At 42.7% G+C, this 28,000-nt stretch overlaps 1 protein-coding gene across 1 annotated transcript in view; it reads right to left on the bottom strand.

Moving 5' to 3' along the window:
• LOC116505678 overlaps nt 1-18,888 on the bottom strand; it is a 48,909-nt gene extending 30,021 nt beyond the window's left edge. Inside the window, exon 1 of the mRNA XM_032213027.1 lies at nt 18,711-18,888. Coding sequence (XP_032068918.1) covers nt 18,711-18,888 — 178 coding nt within the window. The remainder of the gene's footprint in view (nt 1-18,710) is intronic.
• Nucleotides 18,889-28,000: the final 9,112 nt, after the last annotated feature.

The following is a 28,000-nucleotide window of genomic DNA, read 5'->3' on the forward strand; positions in this document are numbered from 1 at the left end:
TAACTTTGCCATTTAGATATAGGTTGGTGGTACAAGTACTTTGGAATTTCCACTAGGACTAAAAGGTTTAATATTTCTTTTAACAATAACTTTATAGCAATTGTTTCTGAGCAATTGTTAGACTATACTAAATTAGATGTCCAAGGATACAGTGAGGTATAGAATAAGATAGAACTAATATGTGTTATATTAGATTTAAAATTAATATTGTTGCATTCATAATCTTCCCCTTCTCATCAAAATAAGCAGTGCTGTGTATTTTAATGGCTTGTGTGGCAGGTTCTATCACCTTGTGTCCCTTTTCTATGGTGAGTAGTCAAACAGCAGTTGGCCTTTTACTAGGAGGTGACATGCATTCAGTTTTCAAAAGGCACTGTAACCCAGTTCTAATGGTATGTCTGGTTTTCCTTTCCCTCAACACAAGGGTGAATTTGTGTCTTTGACCTCTGACACACCTGCAGCGATTCACACATGGCTACAGCTTTGATCCTTGGTCTATGTTCTCCAATTTACAACAGCGTTTAGATCTTTGTCCTCAATTCTCCTGTGCCATTTGCGGTTGCAATTATTTGCTGCCCTTGTTTTATTTCCTGCACAGTTTAATTAAAACAGTCCAATTTCCTAGAGATTGCCACCCATAAGCAATCCTCTGTTCAAGACTGCCTTTAAATTTTATGTTACACCCTTTCTCTGTGGTATATTTTTCTGTGAGCTGACTTGCCTCAAAATCTCTGTTCCAGAGCATCTCTCCTTTGCCCAATGAATGGCATAGTGCAATTTTACAAAGCTTTTCCCTGCCGAGGTTATTTTTTTTCTCAGTTTGCAAAGTAAACGATAAATTTGTACTTATTTAATTCAATACACTCCTAATGTATTTGAAGTGAATAAGGCCGACACCGTTTTATAGGCCCTTTTGCTATGACATTATATTGCTTTTCTCTGGCTTTTTCTGACACTGAGTGAAATGAGGGAATGTAGTATAACTAGTTGGTCTAGACTCCCTGTCAGCTTCTGCTTTGCTGCTGCTTCAGCTGCCATGAAACGGGAGGGGGGGGTGTGTATGTGGGAGGGTTTTAATTGATGTGCTGGAGGTCTGCTGCAGGAATGTTCTAGGATGTTCCAGTCGTTGGGGTTTACGCATGAGTACGTGTTTCCCGCCTGCATCAACGGCCTTCACATTCCATCTTGGCCTGTCTTTTTGAAGTTATCTCACACCTGACATTTGAAGGACTTATGATTGGACTGGAGCTTTGATCCTAAGGGGGGGAACGGGCTTTGCCATATATCAATTGCTTTCGCGCCATATTATTCAGATCTTGCTTCACTACTGCTCACTTACCATTTATAATTAGTAAAAGTACTTTGGATTTCCAACCCATGGAGTCTCTTGGTCTTCTTTCCTAATTATGGAATGGAGTGGGGCGTGACAAGAAGCAAGATCTGAATAATATCCCTTTCCAGGAGATTTACGTCTACCGAGAAGGGACATAATGTCTTCTCCGACCAGAGAAGAGGAAGGCGCCGTGGGAGGGACGGATTCCAGTGAACTGGGACCTCCCGACCTTTCTTTACACCAGCCCAGCCCGTCTGACCGACCTCTGCACGAAGATTTATTTCAACTACAAATTTCCAATCAGCCTGAGCCTTCCCCCCTACCCCGTTGGTCAACTTCAGTGGGGCAAAGAGAAATAGAGACAAGCTGGAATGCTGGACTCACCCAGAGACCACCTCAACAAACTTCGCTGGAGCCAGGGGCCGTGAGGAAACCTCAGGCGGGTGATTTCCCTGACTATTGGAGCCAAAGAGGCGATGAAGCTGAATGGAGAAATTATCAACACCAGGGCCCCGTGAGAAAACCACAGCGGAGTGAGTTACCTGATTATTGGGGTCAAACATTTTTGGAGGACAGGAGGGGGGAGGAGGAAAGAGACTGGAGAAGTTGGCAACGTCACCCACGCCAAGATTCTCCCCCACCCCCCCCTCGGCCTGTATCACCCCCTGCGGCTAGAGGTTTTGCTGATCAAAGGGGACCTCCCCCCCAGGCCCCCCCTCGACGACATCGGATGGCTAAAATTCCTCCCTTGCCTGTGCGTTTTAATGGTGCTTCAGCCACCCTTCCCTCCTTTCTTATGCAAGTCTTTAACTACATGGAAATATATGGGCGGGACTTTGAATCTGACACTTTAAGGGTCAGAATGGTCCTTTTATCTTTGGATGGTGAAGCGGCTACGTGGTCAACGGCTTTGCATATGTCTGGTTCTCCCCTCTTGGGGAATTTCAACCGTTTTATGGCGGCTTTCCGCCAGCGTTTTGATGACCCGTTAACTGAGAAGCGGAACAAATTAAAGTTTTTAACCTTTGACCAAGACGATAGACCAGTCGCCCAATACATCCAAGAATTTCAATGTCTGTCTCAGTACATGAGAGGCTGGGGGGAGGATGCACTTCTGGACAGATTTGCTGAAGGCTTAAACGCTGACATTTATCAACAATGTGTCAATCGTAACCTGCCGAGGCGGTTAATCACTTGGTTTGAACATGCTGCTGACGCTGAGCTTGACTTAATTCGTCTGCGTTATGCCACTGAAGAAAGAAGGAAGCGAAAAGAAAGGGCTGCCAAGTCCCTCCCCCCTCCTACTACTCAAGCGCTTTCCAAACGCCGAGGCGACGCGAGGGAGCCCCCTTCTGGCTCCTCCAGACCTTTAACATGTTTTCGCTGTGGGAAGCTTGGGCACACCGCCCCCCTCTGTCGGGCGAAATCACCCCTCTCTGCCCAACCCCCTCCCAGACGTGAGGAGAAACCTGCCAGAGGCTCTGAAAAGAAAAAGAGGGAAACGGCTTTCGCTGGGGAAACCAACCCCCCTCCTCTTCCCCAACCTTTGAAGGATGACGCGGATGCTAACTCCTCTTCTTCTGATGACTCAGATGACGACACTTCACCTCACTGGGTGAGTTCAAACAAGGGGCCCCTTCTACTCCCTATTGAATTAAAAGTTCCTCCTGAGGGGACACCTGCCACCCTCCTAGCATTACTGGATTCCGGCTGTTCCCGGTCCATGATCAACCCAGCCATGGTTGAGAAATTAGGCCTCAAATTGCGCACTTTGAAAACCCCTATTGTTTTTTGCCAGATAGACGGATCGGTTGCGGGGGGGGGGGGCGCCCATTTTTTCACTGAGCCTTTGGAAATGAAAATGGGTACCCACACTGAATTAATCTCTTTTGTGGTCGCACCTGGCATGGACAGACCACTTATTTTGGGCATCCCGTGGCTCCGGAAGTGGAACCCTCACATAAATTGGCGGACAGGCCGCTTGCGTATTCGCTCCAAAGTGCCTCCAGTGGGGGAGGGCTCTCCAAACCAACCTGACGTCACTAACGTTCCTGCAGTAGCCGCTAGGGGGCAGGAGAGGATTGCAGGAGAGGAGAAAATTCCGAAAGAATATTTGGATCTTAAGGAAGTCTTCAGCGAGCAATCTTCGGACATTCTGCCCCCCCACAGGCCTACTGACTGCTCCATTGACATTTTGCCCGGGGTCAAACTCCCAAAACCCCGCATTTACTCCATGTCACCCAGGGAAATGGAGGAGATGCGTTCTTTCATTGACAAAAATTTGAAACGTGGTTTCATTGAACCGGCCCGACCCAAGGTGGCGGCCCCTGTGCTGTTTCGTGAGAAGAAAGATGGGTCTCTTCGTTTATGTTGTGACTTTAGGAACCTTAACGCCATATGTTCTCAAAACCTCTACCCACTCCCATTGATGAAGGACTTATTGGCGCAACTGGGGAAGGGCCGCATCTTCACAAAATTGGACCTGCGTGAAGCGTACTATAGGGTTCGCATTAAGGAGGGGGACGAATGGAAGACCGCCTTTAACTGCCCTCTTGGTTGTTTCCAGTTCCGGGTCATGCCTTTTGGCCTACAGGGGGCTCCTGCTGTATTCATGCAGTTTATTAATGAGATCCTGCACGATCATCTCTATAAGGGCGTTATCGTATATCTGGACGATATCCTCATTTATACCCGCTCTCACGACCACCACGTCAATCTGGTGCGCACTGTTTTGAAAAAACTCCGTGCAGCCAACTTGTATGCCAAATTGTCTAAGTGTGAGTTTCACCAAACTACTATTGACTATCTGGGCTACCGTATCTCCCCTCATGGAGTTGAAATGGACCCTGAGAAGGTAAAGGCCGTCACTGAATGGGACGCTCCCAAAACTCGTAAACAACTGCAACAATTTTTGGGTTTCGCTAATTTCTACCGTCAATTTATTCCCTCTTTTGCCGACATTGCTCTCCCTATTACTAATTTGCTCAAAACTAAAGGCGACCCAAAACCTAAACCCAGTAAGCCTTTGGACTGGACCATGGAATGCCAGGCGGCGTTCGAAAAGCTTAAACGCCTTTTTGCCGCTGAACCAGTTCTTAAACATCCTGACCTCAACCAACCCTTCGTTGTCCAAGCTGATGCCAGTGATGTCGCAGTTGGGGCTGTTCTGCTACAAGCCAATGACCAGGGTACCTTACAGCCTTGCGCGTACACCTCACGTAAACTCACTGACACGGAACGACGCTGGGCGGTCTGGGAGAAAGAGGCGTTTGCAGTTCGTTGGGCCCTCGCTACTTGGCGCCACTTCCTTGAAGGCTCTAAACACCCTTTTGAGGTGTGGACTGACCACAAAAATTTGGAGGCGTTGCGCACGCCTCGCCGTCTCTCCCCAAAGCAGATGCGTTGGGCCCAATATTTTAACCGTTTCAATTTCACTCTGAAGTATATCCCGGGTGGAAAGAATTTCATGGCCGATGCTTTGTCCCGGTTACCTCAGTATAATTGTTCCAAGCTTAGTATCGTCCAACCGCTCTTGGCGGCTCCGGTGCTCACACGTCACCAGACCAAGGCCCAAAAGGACGTGCCTCACGACCTGCTTTCTGACCTCAAAGCAGCTCTCCCTCAAGACGACTGGTTCCTGAACCATCGGGACGAATGCACCATGAGAGACGATCTTCCGTGGATTGGAGCTAAATTATACATCCCCGCTTCCTTACGTCTTGTGGTCCTTCGTCGCGCTCATGACTCCAGGATGGCGGGTCATTTTGGATTCGTGAAAACTTTGCACCTCGTGAAGAGACAATTCTGGTGGCCCTCTTTAAAAAAGGACATTGAACTTTATGTCTCCAGTTGCCCGGTTTGCGCTACCGCCAAAAAACCTCCGGGGAAACCACACGGACTTCTACAGTCCGTCGCCCGCCCCATTGCCCCGTGGAAGGAGATTTCTATGGACTTTATTGTGGACCTTCCCGAGAGCCAGGGGCACACGGTTATCTGGGTGGTTACTGATTTGTTCTCCAAGCAAGTTCACTTCGTGCCTTGCCACAAGATTCCTTCCGCCAAGGCCTTGGCTAAGCTCTTCCTTTCCCACATATACCGCTTGCATGGCGTTCCCGACCGTATTATCTCCGATCGTGGAGTCCAATTCACCTCCAAGTTTTGGAAGGAGTTCCTCACGCGTATTGGCTCCGCCCAGGGCCTTAGCTCCGCCTACCATCCTCAGACTAATGGCGGCTGTGAACGTACTAATTCCGTCCTTGAACAATATTTACGTTGTTTCATCAATTATCAACAGGACGATTGGGTGGACTTGTTACCACACGCTGAAGTGGCCTATAACAATTCGGTTCACTCCAGCACTGGGTTCACCCCTTTCAGGGTCGTTTATGGCCATGATTTTGTTCCTATCCCCGAACTACCTACGGCCCAGCCTCAGGTTCCTTCCGTGGCGGACTGGAGTGAACGTCTCAGTCGCCTTTGGCCCCTCACTCGTTCCACCTTGGACGCAGCCCACAAGGCTCATAAGAAGCAGGCTGATAGGAAACGCTCTCAGCCTTATGAGTACCACGTTGGTGATTTAGTGTATTTGTCTACGAAATTCTTGCATACCACACAGAAGTCTAAGAAATTGGGTCCCAAGTATGTTGGCCCTTTCCCGATTTTGAAAGTTATCAATCCTGTTTCGGTTCGTTTGCAATTGCCCAAACATCTTAATCGGATCCATCCGGTATTCCATATCAACCTCATCAAGCCAGTACGGGTGTCTGACCTGCGGCCCGCAGATGACCCTCCGCCTGCTCCGTTGCTTGTTGATGGGGAACGTCATTTTGAAGTCCGGGACATTCTGGATTCCCGCAGGCACCGCAATCGCATCCAATACCTTGTGGCTTGGAAACATTTTCCCCCCTCCCACACGGAATGGGTTGATAAGTCCCACGTTCGTGCTCCCCGCTTGCTTCGGAAATTTTATGCTGCTTATCCCGACAAGCCTTGACTTTTCTCCTTTCCCTCTCTTGTTTCTTTGTTGTTTGTCTGTTTTGTTCTGTGTTGTCTGTTTTGTTTATTTTTTCTTCCAGGCCTGACAGCCTTTTTCCGGGGGACGGCCGGATGTCAGCTTCTGCTTTGCTGCTGCTTCAGCTGCCATGAAACGGGAGGGGGGGGCGTGTATGTGGGAGGGTTTTAATTGATGTGCTGGAGGTCTGCTGCAGGAATGTTCTAGGATGTTCCAGTCGTTGGGGTTTACGCATGCGTACGTGTTTCCCGCCTGCATCAACGGCCTTCACATTCCATCTTGGCCTGTCTTTTTGAAGTTATCTCACACCTGACATTTGAAGGACTTATGATTGGACTGGAGCTTTGATCCTAAGGGGGGGAACGGGCTTTGCCATATATCAATTGCTTTCGCGCCATATTATTCAGATCTTGCTTCACTACTGCTCGCTTACCATTTATAATTAGTAAAAGTACTTTGGATTTCCAACCCATGGAGTCTCTTGGTCTTCTTTCCTAATTATGGAATGGAGTGGGGCGTGACACTCCCTTTCCTAAGGAAGTTGCAAATGATCCCCAACCTGTTGCATGCAAAACCTTTCCTCTCTTTCTGCCTAAACTTAAAAGTAGATTATTGACTGAGGCCAGTTTCTTGCTCTTAAATGTTAGGCAGATTTCTTGAAAGCCATTTATTACAAAATAATCATCTGCTTCCTTTTATTTCTGTTGCCTGTATTTAATTTAAAATAAAAAAATTAAAATAAATGCAAAACATATTTCTTCCTATGTTTGATTGTTACTTAAACTTTTTCCCCCCTTAGGACACTTGCTCACTTTTAAAATTTTTGTAGGACTCCAAAAAAACCTTTTGTTTCTATAGGTTATAGCTATTAATATAATATATTTAATATAGTATTAAAATATACAGTTGACACATTTGTAGAATATGTATTTATTGAATCGTATCAAAATATATATTTAAACTTTTTCCTGCCTTAGGACATCTGCTCACTTTTAAAATTTTTGTAGGACTCCCAAAAAAACTTTTGTTTCTATAGGTTATAGTTATTAATATAATATATTTAATATAGTATTAAAATATACAATTGACACATTTGTAGAATATGTATTTATTGAATCGTATCAAAATATATATTTAACTCTGATATTAACATACACAAAATATCAGGGTTCTGACCAATGCCCTAATTAAAACATGAATCTCAAGCCGAGGTTCAAAATAAATTTATTAGGAGCACGTACCAAATAAAGCCAACTATGACCTCACTTAACTCACGCCTTGCCTCTGACCCTGTTTCCCCCCCCTCAAGGTGTGTTGTCAGTTACATTCCCCAACGAAGCAATTTCACAGGTTGTAGCTGTTACTCCCTCCAGCCCTTGTGTGTCTCTGTGTAGATGACCTTGATGTTTGTTAGCTGGAATGTGCTTTGTTTTTACTGAGGTGCAATCTCCTTGATACAGATGCGATTCGCCATCCCCCTGCCAATGGCAACTCAAGAGCAGGTCGGGAAGACTTCACGGGTTGACACAAAATATATTTCATGCAAAGAACCTTTTTAATAAATAAAAAATGGAAATGAAAGACATTGTTTCAAATGTTTGCTTATTATCTGGCTTAATAGAAAACAATTGGATTCTCTTCAATGGTTTTGCAATTAATTAATTGCAATACATTTTTAGTGGAAGTATGTCATCTGACTTCAACACAGATATGTTTGGAAAAAGGGAAAGGTATTTTGAGGATTTTTCAGGTAATTGTGGATAGGTTTTTTGATACTACACCAAAACTCATTGAGTGTTAGTTTCTTAAACATTAGGAACAATGTGGAATCTGATATAGATCAATGAACTTTTTGTATTCAATTACATTAAAACCTATTAGTCAATCTTGCACTTTTAATGAATCTTGTACTCAGGCATGCCTTTGTAATATGATACTTCAGATAAAGAGAATATGGATTCACTGAGTTCTGTAGATTTTCCAAATTTTGACACATTTCATTTTTTTGTACCGCACCAACAAGACAGGCCAAAATCCACAATAACTGCATTGGTCCAGGTCTTCCCTTCAGGCTTCCAGTCACCACAGTCAAATCAAAACATTTAATCCAGCTATGACTTGAGTCCTACAAACAGGGAAGATGGCCCTGGGACACTGCAACCATTGTAATTATGAGTTGCAAATCATTTGACTTTTGATCATGTGACCATGGGGATTCTGCAGTGATCATAAGTATGGAAAATGGTCATAAGTCACATTTTTAGTGCTACTGAAACTTTGAACAGTCACTAAACCAGGTGTTGTAAGTTGAGGACTACCTGTATTTTTTAAAATATAGGCTGGAAAATAATTTTTATTTTGCACGCCCCTCAGAAGGCAGCCTGGGAAACCCCCTAAGGATCCTCAGACCACATTTTGAGAAGCACTGCTGGACAGGCATGTGTAGCTTTTCAAGATGACTTGCAATATTTTATTTTATTTTATTTAGATTCTTTCTCTCCTCCAGATGGCTATTGCATAGCTTCCTAAAACCTCTGGAGGCCGTGGATCATTTCTCATGAAAGTCTGCAAGGGTTTTTCCCAGTGTCTTTTGGCTTAATATAGATTCCCTTAAATGCACAGTAATGGAATCACTACTTGTAAGACACATTGTCCCAACTGTTCTGTGGTTTGCAGCATCCCAGGCTCTTTTGCTCTCTGTTGTCCAGCACAAGGGCAATCCCTTGAGACTTCAGGATTATTTTCATCCACTTGAGTGGCCAGAGGGGGAATTCTTATCCTTCCAGTTTCTGCATCTGCTGAAACTTCCTAACGATTTCTGAGGAGTTTATGGCTATTATTGTAATCTTTTCCTTATTTTTGCTGGGATTTATTCTTCTGTCTCTTCTATGATATGGCTCTCTTTGCACATTTGCTTCAGTCACTGGAACCCAGAATCCTGTTGGAAGTTGTAACATTTTTGTGTCTCTGTGAACATCCAAGAGGAGAAATAACAACCTGAGCAAAATTACAGGAAGTCCTCAACTTATGACCACAATAGAGTTCCAAATTGTTGCTAAGCAAAGCAATTGTTAAGTGAGTTTTAAGACCCTTTTTTGCCACAGTTAAGTGAATCATGTCATTGTTAAATGAATCAGGTTCCCCCATTGCCTTTGCTTGCTAGAAGCTAGCTGGGAAAGTTACAGATGATTCGGAACAGAACAACTGTCATAAATACACATTAAAAATAAAGGTAAAGGTTCTCCTCACACAAATATATTAGTCATTCCTGACTCTAGGGGGCAGTGCTCATCTCCGTTTCAAAGCCGAAGAGCTGGTGCTGTCCGAAGACGTCTCCGTGGTCATGTGGTTGGCATGACTAAATGCCAAAGGTGCACGGAATGCTGTTACCTTCCCACCAAAGGTGGTTCCTATTTTTTCCACTTACATTTTTACATGCTTTCGAACTGCTAGGTTGGCAGAAGCTGAGACAAGTGATGGGAGCTCACTCCATTAAGCGGCACTAGGGATTCGAACCGCCAAACTGTCTTTCTGATCAACAAGCTCAGCATCTTAGCCACTGAGCCACAACATCCCTTATAAAATACATACTAACTGTACTTATTTCCCCCCCAAATATGAAATTAAATATTCTTATAAGGTGACAATTTCCCCCCAGCTTTTCCCCCCTATTGATTGAATGATGGACATAATAGCAATAGATGATGATGTATTACAGCATTTTATCCCTGAAGACATTTAACATTTATGAATTGTTCTGATTATTCAGAAATTTGCCATCTAAAATGGGCCATTAAAAAAAATCTTCTCTTTCCAGTTGGTATGTCGTATCATTTTCTAGACTTCAGTCTTAAAATAGTATGAGGGCCTGTAATAATACAGGTAGTTCTCAGCTCACAACCACAATTGAGCTGAAAATTTCTGTTGCTAAGTGAGATATTTGTTAAGTGAGTTTTGTCCCATTTTACATCCATTCTTGCCACAGTTCTTAAGTGGATTAGTGCAGTTGTTAAGTTAGTAACATGGTTGTTAAGTGAATCTGGCTTCCCCATTGACTTTGCTTGTCAGAAGATTGCAAAAGGTGATCGCATGACTCTGGGACGCTGCAGCCGTCATAAATGTGAATCAGAAGCGTCTGAATTTTGATGACATGACCATGGAGATCCTGCAATGGTCATAAACGTGAAAAATGGTCATAAATCACTTTTTTCAGTGTCATTATAATTTCAAATAGTCACTAAATGAACTGTTGGAAGTTGAGGATTACCTGTATTTAAATTAATTATTGTTTATTTAAAAATAAATATGCCTCTATTATTGAAATTCAACCTACAAATTGGTGTTGTGAGCATCACATTCTGAGACGATCCCCTTCTTCCTCTGCTTGTTCCTGTGTACCTATTAATTGCATAGATGTCGGGGCTGTAAGAAGCACAGCCACATTGTCTGGGACCCATAAGTATGTCTTTCCAGCTTTTGGTGCCCTTTTGATGACTCTTCCATTAAAAAAAAAACATGTATACTGGGTAGAGTATGTTAAACATCATAGAATATCGCCTTACTATAATTGGTAAAAAAACATTGATTGTAAAGAAGCACAGTCTAGTGAAGAATTTTCTACATATTTTAATAACTTCAGAATAACTATGATCTCCTTCTCCAATTCATTTGGTACTTTGCTTCTTATAAATATATAGCTGTGATGAATATATGGGGGTACATACTGATACAAATTGGCCAACATCTATGGAATTTTAGGACAAAGGCAGAAGGGCCCAGGTCTAAAGCTTATGGTTTTCTGTTCTGTTGCTGTGGAACTACAGAATTTCTATGGAAATTTGGATGTAACCTGTAATTTATTACTATTACAATTATATGCCATTCCTGTTGGCAAATCCCATGGAAAAGTTTAGCATAAGCGTAAGTAATAACAGCCAATATACAGCTGAGATGCTTGAGTCATGCACTGCTTGATTCACCAGACTGATGTCAAATACACCTCTATGCAGCCTAGTTAAATTATCTTATGGCATTGCAAAAAGACAAGAGAGCTGAATGATCAGAGTGAGTAATCTTTTATCTAAAGATTAATTTTGAAAATATGGTAAACAATTTGGTACATTCAGACATTTTGGACTTCAATCCCTACCAGTTCCTCAGTCAATATTGAGGGATTATCTTAGCTGTAATTCAAAACAACTGGAAGGAATTGCCAAGTTGCTTCTTCCTGTTCTGTTCTGTACACAGTTTTCAGCCTTGAGGGAAGCTATAACTTTTAAGTTTTGCTTTGGTGCTGCAACTTTCTGCTGATGTCAACAACTATTTCACTATTACTGAATAGAGTGGAATGCTACAAATTAGAAATAATAGGCAAAAAAAAAAACCTAGGTCAACAGTTATTACCTATTCAACATCCCCTCCAGCAACACAATGCCATAACACTAATTTAAATATGATACTTTGAAATAGGAGAAGGTTTGCACACAAATGTATATTCAACTCATTCAACTACTACTGCACATTGAATCACACAGTGTTTTTTTTAGTTAACAAAGATGGACTTTATACTTAAATTGTAGTTAAAGAGAAACATAACTCTTATGTTAATGTTCAATAGAAAAGTTAAAAATAAAAGACAAAGTTAATCACAATAAAGTGGTTAAGAACTAACTGAATAATTCTTCAAGTTGATTAGTCTCCAACAATAAAAGCCATTTCCCCATCATATGATGAAGTTATAAATAAAAACCCTAAAATTTCCAGAGCAATAGTTTCGTTAGCCTACTGAAGCAAGATCTGATCTCTTTGCTGTATTGTGAAAGTCCTAGTTAGGAAATCAGCACTGTAGCTATTTCATATAGTTTTCATGTAAAATATATCAGCCAATAACTCTTCCTCCTAATTTTTTCAGAAAACTTTCAGTTTCCTCAATATGTTCCTCTTTCCTTATTGTCTTCTGTCATGTGATCATAATGGTCCAAATTTAGCTCTTTGGTGCTAACATTTTGTTAAACATAATGTCAGCGTTCCAAGTATCATGCAGGCAAAACTATCCTTAAAGTTCCAATTTAATGAGTCAGACATCTTAGCACATCTGTGAAATCCCAATTCTGGAAGTTACATCGGATTCCCACCCAGTTGAAAGTTCATGATCCTGTCCCCACACCCATAAATCCATCACATGGTCCAATCCTCTTCCTCCCCACTGGCATCTCCACCCAGCCGGTTCCGGCCATATGCAGAGGTGCGGAGACAAAAGATGACCTTTGGTCTCCAGAGAAGAATGACAACAACACATTCCACAATTCTACTTCTTCCCATTCCCCCTCCCATCTACTACACCAATGAAACAGCATATTGAAATAAGAGAGAGTGTGACAGGCCAAAGATCCCAAAAGGGATATAACTGCAGGCCTGACACATTGCCTTAATCCACAAACACGGACAAGTTTTAGCATCCTCAAATTTTGCAATATTAAAGTGTGAGTTTGTTTCTAAATTTACATGCAGGACACATTAGTTTAAAACACATTACAGCAATGTGACAGTTAATGTGCCTCATAAAATTCATTTATGGACATTTAAAATTTTATGTAGCATTCAAATATGCATATATGATGATTACATATTAGAATATTTGGGAACAGCTGTAGCAGGGAAGATTATTTTAAGGTTGCCACTTAACAATGGTGGCAAGACCGGTCGTAAAGTGGGTGAAAGCTCACTGAACAGCTGTCTCTCTTAGCAACAGAGATTTGAGGAAGCCAGATTCACTTAGTGACTGTGTAACTGACTTAGAGACCGTTCAAGTTACAACGACACTGGAAAAAGGGATTTATGACTGTTTTTCACACAATGACCATTGCAGCATTCCCATGGGCAGGTGATCCAAATTCGGATGCTTGACAATTGATTCTTTCTTATGACAGTCCCATTGTCCCACAGTCATGTGATCCCCTTTTCCAACCTGACCATTGAAGTCCATGGGGAACCCGGATTCACTTAATGACCATGTGACTTACTTAAAAGCTGCAACTACTAGCTTAACAATGGTGACAAGACCAGTCGTAAAGTGGGTGAAAGCTCACTGAACAGCTGTCTCACTTTGCAATGGAGATTCGAGGCTCAGTGGTGGACATACAGTAAGTTGAGGGATACCTTTCCCTTTCCCTTACATGTGTGTCAATCATCGGTAATCCATCAGGCCTTTGCTTTCAAATTCTCAGTTTGGCCCACAGTGATTGACAGCCACTGTTGGAGGATGGATTGAGTAAGATGTGTCAAAACTCACTTTAACAATGCTCTTGCTTAGCAACCAAAATTTTGGGCTCAATTGTTGTCGTACGTTGAGGACTATCTCTGCCTTCCTATCCATGGCAGCCTTGCCTAGTAAAGTCCTTCCCTTTTCTGGGAATTTCCCCTCTGTGTTATAAGCACCAAAATAACCAAGATGATATAAAGTCTCCTGCTGGAGCAGAGGGTTGGACTAGATGACCTCTGAGGACCTTTCCAGCCCTGGATTACTGTGCTGTTTCAAAGTATTCTCTGAAGCTGCATCTAGTGCCAGGGTTTGTGGTCCTTCCTTCCTCTCCTTTTTCCTTCCATTCATCCATCCATCCATCCATCCATATCTCATTCATGTTCCCTTCCCTTCCCTCTTTCTCCCTTCCCTCCCTCCCTCCCCTCTCTTTCTTTCTTTCTTTCTTTCTTTCTTTTCTTTTCTTTCTTTTCTTTCTTCTCTCTCTCTCTCTCTCTCCTTCCCTTTGGATGAAGCCGGCGTACTTAACCCTCTCCTCTTCCCATGCCGTTCTTTATCAGGGAGGCACGATCAAGTATAGAGAAGATTCCACCCCCTCCCCGTCATTCTCCTAAAAAGTCTTTGGCTTTCCTAAAGCCATTTGGCTGCAGCCCCTCCCCCAAACCCCACCACCATTGTGATCAATCTCACCATGGCTTCTGGCTGCCAGCATTGGCAGCTAGCCGATTGGTTGGCAGCTAACTGTCCCAGGCGGCGAAAAACCGAGGATGAACCCTGCTTCGGTGAATGGGCCGTGCTGAAGCGCGTGGGATGGAGGGGCCTTGGCCCATTGTCCAGGGAGAATGGGTAGGAGCCTTTCAGCTGAGGAGAAAAGTCGGAGATGAATCCCCAGAGAAACGCTGGTGGAGAAGGAGGGGGGGGGCAAGGCTAGCAGAGGAAAAGACCTTGTCTGTGTGTGAAACCAATACACAGATCAGGAATCCACTCCACAGACACAGCTTGGCAAAACAGTCTGGCTTCAGGTTGCAAAGAAATAAGGCATGGAGGTGTTCTCTCCCCTTATTTATTCAACCAATATGAGGAAAGCTAGATTGGAGAAAGGTGGGTGTAGTTTTAAAACTGAGAAGAAGAAGCAAATAACTGATGCTATACCAATGACACTATTCTGATAGCTGAAAATGCCAATTATCTGTAAGCCCTACTAATAAAAATAAAAGATCAGAGAGCAAAATGGGACTAAGACTAAATATAAAGACCAAAATAATCACAATAGCCACAGCAATCAGATTTAAAATTAGCAATGAAGATACTGAAGTGGTGGATTCCTTCCATTTTTAGGGTAAACTATCATTAACTAGTAGTTAAGAAAAACATCAGACTAGCTGTTGGCAGAGTAGCCATGAAGCCTTGGAAAAGATATTCAGGTGCTGGGATGTGTCCATACAGTACCTACAAAAATTAGACTCATGTATACAATGGAATAAAAATGTGGACTTTGAAAAAGCAGGACAATGCTAAGAATGTTTTTGAATTTTAGTGTTGGAGTAAACTACTGTAAATATCATGTAGATTCAAGGAACAAAGTACAGACCATTCAATGACTCAATCTAGAGTTCTCACCTGAGGCACAAATGACCAAGCTTTCCTCCTAGAAACAGAGCATTATGGAGGAAATTTATCTATGAGGTAACTAAGAATCAACGCTGACTTGATGACACATAATCAGTCAATCACCTCCCACGTGAGCTGAGGAGGAAGGGAGACAATGATAAGAATAATGTTAAAAATCTATGGCAAATCTCCTTAGTATGAGCGTGGCTGATTATGAGATAAGCTATGTAAACTAAAGAGTAAATGAAATTAAATTGCCTCAGAGTTAGGGGGTGGGAGGAAACATTGAATGGCTGGGAAATAAGGTTAGCTAAAATAAAATATTTTTCAAAACTGCAGCTGCTTTGCCTGAAGATTTGCAATGTCTGTTCTGTGTAGTGCTTCTGGAATTGTTATTTTCCTGCTTCTGATTGCATTCTTTAACCTTGAAAGCATACATCACATTTGCAACATAGTATGTTAGTAACCTCGCCTTGTTCCATTCAATAGAATATGACAGTGGGACTCCTTCCATCTTCTTTCATAGCTCAATTGCAAGAAAAACAAGACTAGTAGCAACAGCTTCTCATTAGTAGCACTAGGAGCTAGGTGTCTGGAAGCTTTTATATTACTATTACTTCTTAAGGGAAGAATTGCACCACCACCAAATAAACTTAGCACTTTAAATAAGATAATTGGAAAGTACATATGCTTCTTTTTGCTAATAATAGCAATAGCATTTAGACTTGCATACTGCTTTACAGTGCTCTCTAAGCAGTTTACAGAGTCAGCATATTTCCCCCAACAATCTAGGTCCTCATTTTATCAACCTCAGAAGGATGGAAGGCTGAGTCAACCCTGTAAGGCAGTGGTTCCCAAACTTGGCAACTTTAAGACTTGTAGACTTCAACTCCCAGAATTCTCCAGCCAGCTTCTGAGAGTTGAAGTCCACAAGTCTTAAAGTTGCCAAGTTTGGGAACCACTGCTGTAAGGTGATCATCCTATCTAGATATCCCTTCCAGAGATGCACTTGATTTTAGGAGAGCTCATCTTTCCTTACCTCTGATTTTCTTTGAATAAAATTCTTTCTTAGCGGAAGAGAACAGCAATTCTTAACACTACTACTTTTACTACCACTCCTTTCCTCTGGGTGAAAGAAAAAAAAGTAATTTAGCTGAAAAATAAAACTGTTCCCCTTGGTTTTATGTAAGCAAACAGTGATCATTTGGGAGGAGTCAAAGCCTGATATGGAAAGAACGTTGGTCCTTACCTGAACGTTTGTTTTAAATAGAATTGAGGGAGGGGTTACGCATGGGATATCATCTAAGCCTGATTGGTCCAGCGACTGAGGGAAATTTCTTTAATGCTCCACCTTTCCCCATTGATTCCCAGTTTCCTCGATGTTGTATGAAGAACCTGCAAAAACACAAACAAGACAGACTGCCCCGACCTGTCTAGCTACTTAAGGTCTAATTAGGGAGGGCTGTAACTCCCTCCCTCAATTCTACTTAAAACGAACATTTAGGTAAGGACCAATGTTCATTTACCAGTGGAATTGAGGGAGGGGTTATGCATGGGACATACCCAAGCTCAGTCCCAGGGAGGGAATTAAGCCTCAGGGAGAGGGGCAGTCTCCACCTGCTGGAGGACCCTGTGCCCAAAGGATGCATCTGCAGATGTGAAAGAATCTAAACGATAGTGTCTGATAAATGTGGTTGGGGATGACCAAGTGGCCGCCTGACAAATTTCCTCGAATGGGACCCTAGTGGCCCAAGCCGCTGTGGTAGCAGCACTGTGTGTGGAGTGGGCTGTGAACCCCGAGGGAGGAGTCTTGCCAGAGGACTCATAGGTGGAGGAGATAGCCTGGCGTAACCACCTACCAATTGTAGCCGATGATACCCGAGCCCTAGGGAGGCAGACTGAAATGAGATGAAAAGGGCCTCGGACCTGCGAAAGGTTGCCGTGCACCTAAGATAAATACGCAGGGCATGGCGTACATCTAATCGGTGCAAAAGACACTCTCTCTCATGAGAGAGGGCAGGGCAAAAGTTGGGAAGGATGACCTCCTGCGCCTGGTGGAAGGAGGAATTGACCTTTGGGAGGAAGGTTGGTTCCAGGTGCAGGACCACTCTCTCTTGGTGAAACAGACAAAGATCGTCTTTGGATGACAGGGCCCCTAACTCCAAAATGCGATGGGAAGAAGTTACAGCGGCTAAGAACGCCACCTTCAAAGATAGGAACCTGAGGTGGACCATCCGCAATGGTTCAAATGGAGCCCCTGTCAGTGCCCTTAACACTAAGGGAAGGTCCCATGTGGGAAACCTATGTACAGGGTGTGTGTGAAGATTTGCAGCTCCCTTCAGGAATCTCTTGATTAGTGGGAGATGGGAGAGGGGGGGGGGGGTTGTCCCCAGCAAGGACCGAGGACAGGGCTGCCACCTGGCATCATAGGGTATTATGGGATAGCCTTCCATCCAGGCCCTTCTACAAGAAATCGAGGACCTGAGCCACCGAAGCCTCGGTTGGGCAAATATCCAGGGAAGTACACCACTTAACGAAGGTGGATTATGTGGAATTGTATATTCGTGTGGTGGACGGTCATCTGGAGGCCTTGATGGTCGCTATGACCGAGAGGATAGGTTTGCATTCCTCAGGAGGTGCCGCTTAAGTGCCAGGCGGTCAAGTGGAGCCACTGGGGCTCCGGATGGACTAGGAACTCCTGGCACAAGGAGACCTCCTCCCGAGGAATCCTCCAGGGAGGGGAGATAAACAGTTGGACAAGGTCCGCAAACCAAGGCTGTCTGGGGAGCCTAAGGAGGTATCAGGATGATGGACACCCTCTCTACCACTACCTTCCTCAGGATCCCCGGGATGAAGGGAAGAGGGGAGAAGGCATAAAGAAGGCATGGCGGCCATCTGCTCCTGAGGGCGTCTGTCTCTTCTGTATTTTGGGCCGGGAAAAGTGAGAAAAATCTCGGGAGCTGTGCATTGGCTGGGGTTGCGAAGAGGTCCACCAGAGGTATGCTGAATCGTTGGCAGATCTTGTGGAACAGTTTGTGTTGGAGCTGCCATTCGCCATGGTCGATAGTCACGCGGCTCAGCCAATTGGCCTGGTGATTGGCCATACCTGAAATGTGCTCCGAGACCACCAATGCTAAATGTCTCTCTGCCCAGGAACTGAGGCATAGGGCTTCCAGCCACAGACTCTGTGAGTGAATGCCCCCCTGATGGTTCACATGTGCTTTTGTTGCCATGTTGTCCGTCAAGAGGAGCACGTGGCGGCTGGTGATCGAGTCCCTGAAATCCTGGAGGGCCAGATGGGCTGCCTTTAGTTCCAATCAGTTTATATTGTGGCGCAGGTCTGAGATTGACCATCGACCCTGCGCCAGTCTTGATCCCATCAGTGCCACGCAGTCGAATAGATGCGCATCTGTTGTGATTGTCACCCGGTCCGGCTCCCAAAACTTGGACCTGCAATGCAAGGCTGCGGACAGCCACCCCCCCAGGGACAGACAAACCTCCGGTATGAGGCAGATGATCTTTAACAAGTTGCTCATTCATTTGTGTTGGTATGGAATGAGAGTCCATTGAAGAATCCTCGAATGCAGCCTGGCCCAGGGCACTATCCCTCTGCAGGACACCATCTTGCCTAGGAGGCGAGCCAAGGTCAAGATGGAAATGGACCGACTTGCGCATATCTGCTGAACCAGAGACTGGAGGCTGGAGAGACGGTCTGACGATAGGCAAATGAGGCCCACCTGGGAGTCTATAACTGTCCCTAAGTGAAGAATTCGTGTCGTGGGAGATAAATGGCTCTTGGGGAAGTTGACAGAAAACCCCAGAGATGGAAGAGTCTGGATGGTCAGCTAAAGGTCAAGGACTGCCGGCATCTGTGATTGGGCCTGAACGAGTACGTTGTCTAGGTAGCATTGGAGTCTCACCGGGATGGACCTGAGGTGAGCTGCCAATGCCACCAGGACCTTCGTGTAAGTGCGAGGGGTTGAGGCTAGGCCGAATGGAAGGGCATGATACTGGTAGTGAAACCAGTTGTGGGAGAACCTGAGATACCTGCGATGGGAGCGCAGAATTGGAATGTGGAGGTAGGCCTTTGTTAGGTCCACTGATGCAAGATGGTCGCCCCGCCTGACCCCTTGTACGATTGACCTGTGGGAAGACATTTTGAATCACCTGTAGACCAGATAGCGATTGAGTTACTTGAGGTTGAGGATCGCCCTCCATCCCCCCGAACTCTTCAGGACAATGAACAGGTTGGAGTAATGGCTCATCCCGTATTCCACCTCTGGAACAGTCTCTACCACCTGAATATCCAGCAAATTTGAATGGCTAGTGACATGAGGCGGCGGCGGACCGGATCCCGAGACAGGGGAAAGGTCCTGAAGAATGTCGGGGACAGGGAGAGAAACTCTAGGCATAGGCTGTATCTGACGTTCGACCTGACCCAGGCATCCAATGTTATCTGGTCCCACTGATCCGTGAAGTGTTCCAGATGACCGCCTATGGGGAGATGCGGATTGGAGTCATTTGCCCTTGTGGAAAGGGTGCCTCCCCACGAAAGGGCCACCTGAACTGGCCCTGGTATCTGTTTTTGTCTGGATAGAATGGTCATTGAGTCTGTCTATCTGACTATAAGGGACAAACCTATGCTGATGGTAGTCAGTCTCGGGTGCTTTGTAGGAAGGTCTATGATAGTGGGATGAACGAATGTCTGTTTTTTTGGCATTAGTAGGCAAGACCTTTTTTCTTGTCTTTATTCTCTATGAGAATAGATTCTAGACACTTGCCAAAGAGATTTGGGCCCAAGTATAGGGTCGCTGCAAACTTCCATTTGGCTTTGTTGTCCATCTGCCAACTGCGGATCCAGAGAAGATGCCTGGAAGTCACTGAGGTAGACAAGGCTCGGGACGCATACTTAATAGAGTCCAGAGTGGCATCTGCAGAAAACTGCGTGGCAGCAATAATTTTTGTGAGGTCTTGTAAGAGGTGTTCGTCCTGCACTGGGATGAGGTCCTGTAGCTGATGGAGCCACATGACCGCAGTGCGGTTGAAATAAGAGGCCACCGCGGCAGATCTAATCGCCCAGGTGAAAGCAGTGAAGTTCTTACGCAGAGTAAGTTCTGCACACTTATCCTCTGGTTTCAACTTGTCAGCTGCATCTCCTTACACTACTGTGGAGTTTGTGGCTAGAGCAGCCACTGGTATGTCTACAGTGGTAGCTGCAAAGCCTGGGAGAAAGCCTGCTCCATGTTGTAGAAGCGGCAATCGTTGCTCCCCATTGATTTTTTACCACCTCTAAAAACAGAGGAGGAGCTGGGACCTCTTCCTTATTGGTGGCAGTATTGGAAAACATGGCTAAATTTGGATCTCTAGGCTGGGAAACTGCTGGGTCTCCTGTGCCTATCTTGGTGGTCCACCTCGTCTTATGCAACAATGTTTTAAACATGGGTGAAGGAAAAAGACCTGGGGAGGCCAGTGGTTCTGGAGGCACTGTGTCTTCGTCCTCCGAAAACCCCATGTCCTGTTGGACGTCATCTCCTAAGATGGAGCCTTGGCTCACCACAGAAGGAGAAGCTGATCTGGAACACTCCTGACCACAGGCAGCTGTGGTCTGTCTGGGCCCAGAGCATGGCCTGTCCTCTGCTTGCTGCAAAATGGCCACCAGAGGCTCTTGCATGTAGCTTGGGGAAGCTGGTGCGGCTGTGGCTCGTAGGGCGCTCTGCTGGCTTGCTCTTCATACCGTGGCTTGCTCTTCATACCGTGGCTCGCCTTTTGAAGCCACAGCTCGCCTTTTGAAGCCGTGGCTGGTGCGAAAAATGGCGATTTGGCTCTCACGTCGCGGCTCGGCTCTTTCTCTTCAGGTGTGGCTTGTCTTGATGAATTCTGGCTGCGCCACTTCTAAGGCTCACCAATCTTCACAGCTGTCCCACAGAGCTGTAACAATGAAGTCTGTCACCCCCACTGAATTCCCAATGGCCCACGGGCAGGAGAGAAGCCCCAAGGGATCTCCCACTCCGAAATGAGAGCTCTCCCACTCCGAAATGAGCCGGCAACCCGGTTTCAGAGAGCAACAGCTCGAGCAATTTGAAATTTAGAGTAGTCAATTAACTGAATTAAATCAATTAGCCATAATCAATTTGTACTAATATTTCCTCTAGGGAACCAAAAAACTAGTGTTTGGACCAAAGACTGAGAGGAAACTGGGAATCAATGGGAAAAGGTGGAGCATTAAAAAAATTTCCCTCAGTCTTTTGACCAATCAGGCTTAGATGATATCCCACACGTAACCCCTCCCTCAATTCTACTGGTAAACAGTGTTATTCTCAAAATAAGTCATTTTGTTGTTCTGCCTCTTAACTCCTGATACATGGTTGCCAAATCTCTATCCATAGTAACATTTTGGGCACACCTTAAAAAGGCAGTGGTTTCATTTGTTCTTTTAATTATGCTTGCTACCTTCTTAATAATACTCTTCAGCAAATACTGTGTAGTTGGGAGAACCCAAAAAGACATTTCAAGACTAATAATTAATCAAGAGCTTTGGGTGGTGCTAATATGTCTGGGAGAGTCAGTTTGGTAAGTCATCAGGCTGGAGACTGGGAGATTCTAATCCTGTTTTGGGCACACAGAGCCAGCTGGGTGATCTTGGGCCAGTCACTTTCTCTCAGCCCTAGGAAGGAGGCAATGGCAAACCACTTCTGAAGAAGTTTGCCATAAAACTGCAAAATAAAACAAAATTGCCCAAGCAGTTTCCAAGAATTAGATAAAATTGGAGTGGAAGAAAAAAACATGACTGACCAAATTGTGAAATTAGGAGTTTACTACCGTATTAGTTCATCTCATAATATTAGTTTTAAATATTCCAAATTGCTGTTCTAGTACTTCAAATTAGTTAAACACACAAACAAACACACACACACACACACACAAATTGATTTAGAAGATTATTAGCCTTCTTAGCTGATGAACACAAATAAATAGATAACCCTTTTCAAATTGGGATTATTAGTCTATACATTTATTATTAAAATAAGGGTCAAAAATATGTTTTTATTCAAATACATACTAAATTTGATGTACAGCTTTTCCTGCTGGAAATATAATTCTATTTTGACTAAAACGGGATGCATTTTCTGTCCAAGAGTCCCAGGAGAAATATAATAGCTTTATAATGGTATACATTGTGTATTGTTTTTTAATTTGATCACACTGAAATACATTTTGGATGGGAACCTGCCATGTTCTGAGCCTGAGATAATTACTAAAACCATTAGAACAGCCCTGTCCTTAAATCATTTGCTGCAGCATAGCTGCTACATTGCAAATTGTTCAGAAAGCCTTGGACCTACAATCATGTTTTTATATAATTAGCAGCCCCTGAATAGCCTACACAGTCTTGACCAATTTTTTTTTTATTACTTGAGACTATTAGCTACCAGGGGAAACTCCCATTTGTCTATTGGGGGAACATCCTTGAAAAGGAAGCAGATATTTCAGAAAAGAAAATTGGTGATTATCTTTCCTACAGTTCCCATTTTCATTAGCAAAATTTACAAATGCAATACAATACCATAGCAGAGTTGGAAGGGACCTTGGAGGTCTTCTAGTCCAACCCCCTGCCTAGGCAGGAAACCCTATACCGTTCTAGACAAATGGCTATCCAACATCTTCCATCTTAAAGACTTGCAGTGTTGGGGCATTCACAACTTCTGGAGGCAAGCTATTCCACTGATTAATTGTTCTAACTGTCAGGAAATTTATCCTCAGTTCTAAGTTGCTTCTCTCCTTGAATAGTTTCCACCCATTGCTTCTTGTTTTACCTTCAGGTGCCTTGGAGAATAGTTTGACTCCCTCTTCTTTGTGGCAACCCCTGAGATATTGGAACACCGCTATCATGCCACCCCTAGTACTTCTTTCTCTTAAAATAGACATACAGAGTCTCCACATCTTTTCTACATTGTGGCAACCAAAACTGAATGCAGTATTCCAAGTGTGGCCTTAGCAAGGCATTATAAAGTGGTATTAACACTTCATGTGACCTTGATTCTATCCCTCTGTTCATGTAGTCTAGAACTGTGTTGGCTTTTTTGGCAGCTGCTGCACACTACTGGCTCATATTTAAATGGTTGTCCACTAGGACTCCAAGATCCCTCTCACAGTTACTACTATTGAATAAGGTACCACCTATACTGTACCTGTGCATTTTGTTTTTCTTGCCTAAATGTAGAACTTACTCTTTTCACCATTGAATTTCATTTTATTAGATAGTGTCCAATGTTCAAGTTTGTCAAGATCCTTCTGTATTTTAAGCCTGTCTTGTGGAGTGTTGGCTATTCCTGCCAGCTTGGTGTCATCTGCCAATTTGATGAGTTTCCCATTTATCCCCTCATCCAAATCATTGATGAAGATGTTGAAGAGTACTGAGCGTAAAACAGAGCCTTGGGGTACTCCACTGCATACTTCCCTCTATGTAGATGCAGTTCCATTGAGGACTACATGTTGAGTGTGGTTGGTCAGCCAGTTATGAATCCATCTGGTGGTGATGCTGTCCAACCCACATTCTTCTACTTTATCTAGTAGTAGGTTATGGTCTACCTTAGCAAATGCCTCACTGAAGTCCAAGTAAACTATATCTACGACATTCTTCTGGTCCACTAATTTTGTCACTTTGTCAAAGAATAAGATTAGTCTGGCATGATCTGTTTTTGACAAACCCATGTTGGCTTTTGGCTATTACTTTGTTTACTTTTAGGTGTTCACTAATTCGTTGCTTGATTATCTTTCCTTGTATTGAGGTCAGGCTGATAGGTCTATAGTTTCCTGGATCATTTTTTCCCTTTTTTTGAAGATGGGAACCACATCAACTCTTTTCCAGTCCTCTGGCAGTTCCCCGGTGCTCCAGGATCTCTGAAAGATATAGTTCAGTGGTTCTGAGATCTCATCTGCCAGTTCCTTCAGAACCCTGGGGTGTAATCCATCCGGTCTTGGTGATTTGAACTCATCTAGGGTAGACAGGTGCTCAGTTACTTTTTTCTTCCCTATTTCAATTTGTGTTCCTAATCTGATTTTTGTGGTGCTGTTTTTGATAGGTTGGACTGTTTTATCCCTTTGTGTAAAGACAGATGCAAAAAATGAGTAAAATAGTTCTGATTTCTCCCTGTTGCTTGTCACCTTCTTGCCACTTTCTCCCAGCAATGGACCAATTGTTTCCTTTACCTTTTTCTTGTTTTTAACATGTTGAAAGAAGCTTTTTTTGTTATTTTTTACTTTTGTGGCAAGCCTTTCTTCATTGTGAGCCTTAGCTTTCCTTACTTCATCTTTACGGGCTCGGGCTATTTGCTGATATTCTGTCTTAGTTATGTCCCCCTCTTTCCACTTTTTATACTTAACTTTTTTGTCTTTCAATTTGTCAGAGAGTTCTTTATGCAGACATGCTGGTTTCTTTTGGGAGCTGTTATTTTTCTTCTTCATTGGTATTGTGCTAGACTGGACTTTTGTAATCTCATTTTTCAAAATTTCCCAAGCTTCTTGAGTTGTTTTCCCCTTGAGGATTCTCATCCATGGAATTCTTCCCAAGCTCTCTCTAAGTTTATTGAAATTAGCTCTCTTAAAATCCAAGACTCTAGTTTGTAAATCACTTTAATATCATTACTGTCATACTGAACTTCATCATAAGAACAGGTAGGTCTGTGCCTTTCCTTTTTAGCTCAGAACTGGAATAACAATTTTTAGCAGTCTTGTCCCCACCCCAAATGTAAGCATGCAGGAAGGTAATAGCATACCGTGTTTTGCCTATGCTCTGTGCTGCAGTATGATGTTATACTGGCCACATGACTGTGGAAACGTCTCCAGATAATGCTGGCTCCTTGGCTGAAGAAACAGAGATGAGCATTGCCCCAAAGTTAGTCATGATAGCAGGGTAAAAATCTGCAGGGACACCTTTACCTTACCATCCCCATCTCATCCTACCTGGTTCCTTTAGGCAGAGATCAAGATACCTCAATGATGAAAAATAGGATATATAGTTTAAAACACAAAGGGAGATTAATCTTCATTTGCTTCCTCAATTACATATTTACTACCATGTTTCCTCAAAATTCAGTCAGGGTCTTATTTTCTTTTGACCTCCGAAATAAGCACTTGGCCTTATTTTTGGGGAGTTCTTATTATTTTTGAGGTGCAGGAGGAGGCAAGAGTGGTCACCTCATGGCTGCTGCTGTGTTGCAATATTTTCAGAGTGGGCTTATTTTCAGGAGAGGGTTTATTTTAGCACATGTACTCAAAAACCTGATTGGGCTTATTATCCAGGGAGGTCTTATTTTCAGGGAAACAGGGTATTAAAGGACACGATGGTGTAAAGAAAGATCATTATTAGATCTAACAATAGTCAAAGGAGTCAAAACTTTTTTTTCAGGCTATCTTTCTGCTATTTTCCCTAGAACTTTCTGACATTTTCTGTATTTAATTAATTAACCTTTAATTATATTTCTTTTTTGAAGTCTACAAGAAAAATTAAGGCATTCAGGTAAGTTGGGTGTGCACCTATCCTGTGAGAATGCCATTATAACATTATATACCTTTAAAATATAAATCAGAGCTAAACCCTAAATATTTATTTGTTTATCTTATAAATAGACACATTGAAGATAAACACAAAGCACTTAAGGCAAGTGTTAGATATGATCATTGTCTAATTGATCTCAGGGGAACTTTTCAGGTGAGGTACATTTCTAACTTCTATCTAAGCAACCAAAACAAAATCTTTGCTCAAAACAAGAGGAGAAAGAAATATTTTATCCAAGCCTAACTTTGCCAATTCAGTTCTAAGGTATTTCAGTTAAAAAAAACCTTTTCTTTTTCAGTTTCTCCTATTCTGCTAGTGAAAAATGTTTGCAATAGTCTGTACATGAATCACATTGGCAAGTACAAGCAGAGAGAAATGGCACAGTGAACAGTAACATGTTTGGGGAAGCTAAATATGGATCTTCAAGACAACCAGCCCTGAAGTCTTTGCTTGCAGTGCTACACAATTACATAACACGAATGCTATTTGATCACATTATGTAGAAAAATAAACACGGCTGCAGAAGTATCTGGAGAAAAAAAAAAAATGTGGCATTCTCTCATCTTCATTGCTTTGACCTACTTCTAGTGCTGTTCTAATTGCCTGGCCGGCTTTGAGGAAGATGTTTTTGTCCAACTAGTTCCCCATGAGAAATTATGGTTTTAGCATGGGTAAAATAAACCAGAAACGGGTATAAATGGTAATAGAGACTGCATCCTCATTTCACTTTTTAAAATATTTTAAACTATAGTTGTTATATAATCCATACTTTGCACATTGCATTAAGCTATAATGAGCACATCTATTCATTACATGAAATCAAAAGTGAGATGTGGTACTACATTTTGGTTCACACTAGACAAAAAAAAAGAACTCAGCAGCCAAAGCATATTTACTCAATGACATTTATTCCATTATGGTATGCTGATGCACATATTTTCGTTGTACCGGAAGCTTGATTTTACTTCAAGCCCAGCAGAATGTTCTAAGGCTTCAAAAAATCTTATTCCACATTTATGGTTAATATAATAGAAAACTATGTAATTATGAGTAACTACTGTAAGTGAACAGGATTGCATTGTCAAACATTCTTTTTTTTAAAGTTTTTTTTATTTTTTATTTTCAAAACAAACACAACACATAAAACCTTCCTTTTTTACATACTGTAGAAAATGTATCAGTTGGTTACAAAAAACGTTCGTGCATCTCTTCCACAGTCATCAAGCATAATTTATATTAACTCAAGTATTTTAACTCAGATATTTATACATATTACCGTCATCATACCTCCATTTTCATTTGATTATAGTTGTTTAACTGTCCATCATAAAATACACCAAGGTTTAATACATAACCACATACTGGCATTACATTTACTATTTCTAAAATCCTCCAATGACACTAAATCCTTATGTCCTATTCTAGCTAAACATCCATAATATTTAATGACAAAGTTTTCTATCCTTCTTTCCAAATCGCTGTTTACAATGTACATCTCATTTTCTTATATTGTACCCATACATATATATACGTTATCATTATCCATTCCTTTATTTGACTATATCCTGCATCATATAATTTTTCCCTCTAGTAATCAAAACTTAACTGAATCTAATTTAATTCTTCATTATTATTATTATACAATTGTATCACAGCGGCCAGTTGTTTCGCCGGATTTGGCATTGGTTACTAGTCGGGCCCCACCCAGGGGCCTAGGACATCGTAACGTATTTTCGTAATATGCGTGCAGATCCAAGCAGTGCGGCTTTTTGCATTTGACTGATGGTGATTTTGTTAATTTTTAACTGTTTAAAATGTAATTCCAGTGCTTTTGGAATAGCATCCAGTGTGCCAATTACCACTGGAATTACCACTGCTGGTTTGTGCAAGAGTCGTTGAATTTTGATTTTTAAGTCCTGGTATTATTATTATTATTATTATTATTATTATCATCATCATCACTAACCTTTATATATAATCCAAAAGGGTTTCTAATCTTCCTTTCATGGGTGCCATTCAATATTCATATCCAGTTATTACTTATCATAACACTACACATTGTATACATTATTATCATTATCAATTATTTATTTAACTATATCTACTATCACTAAATTTTGCTAAGTTTAGCTAGTTTTAAATTATACTCTTCCATCTCTCAACCTGTATCTTTCCAGTAACAAAACAGTGTCATATCTTCTGCCATTTGTGCCAAAACAGTGTCATATC

The sequence above is a fragment of the Thamnophis elegans genome, chromosome 3, assembly GCF_009769535.1.
Source record: "Thamnophis elegans isolate rThaEle1 chromosome 3, rThaEle1.pri, whole genome shotgun sequence".
NCBI lineage: Eukaryota > Metazoa > Chordata > Lepidosauria > Squamata > Colubridae > Thamnophis > Thamnophis elegans.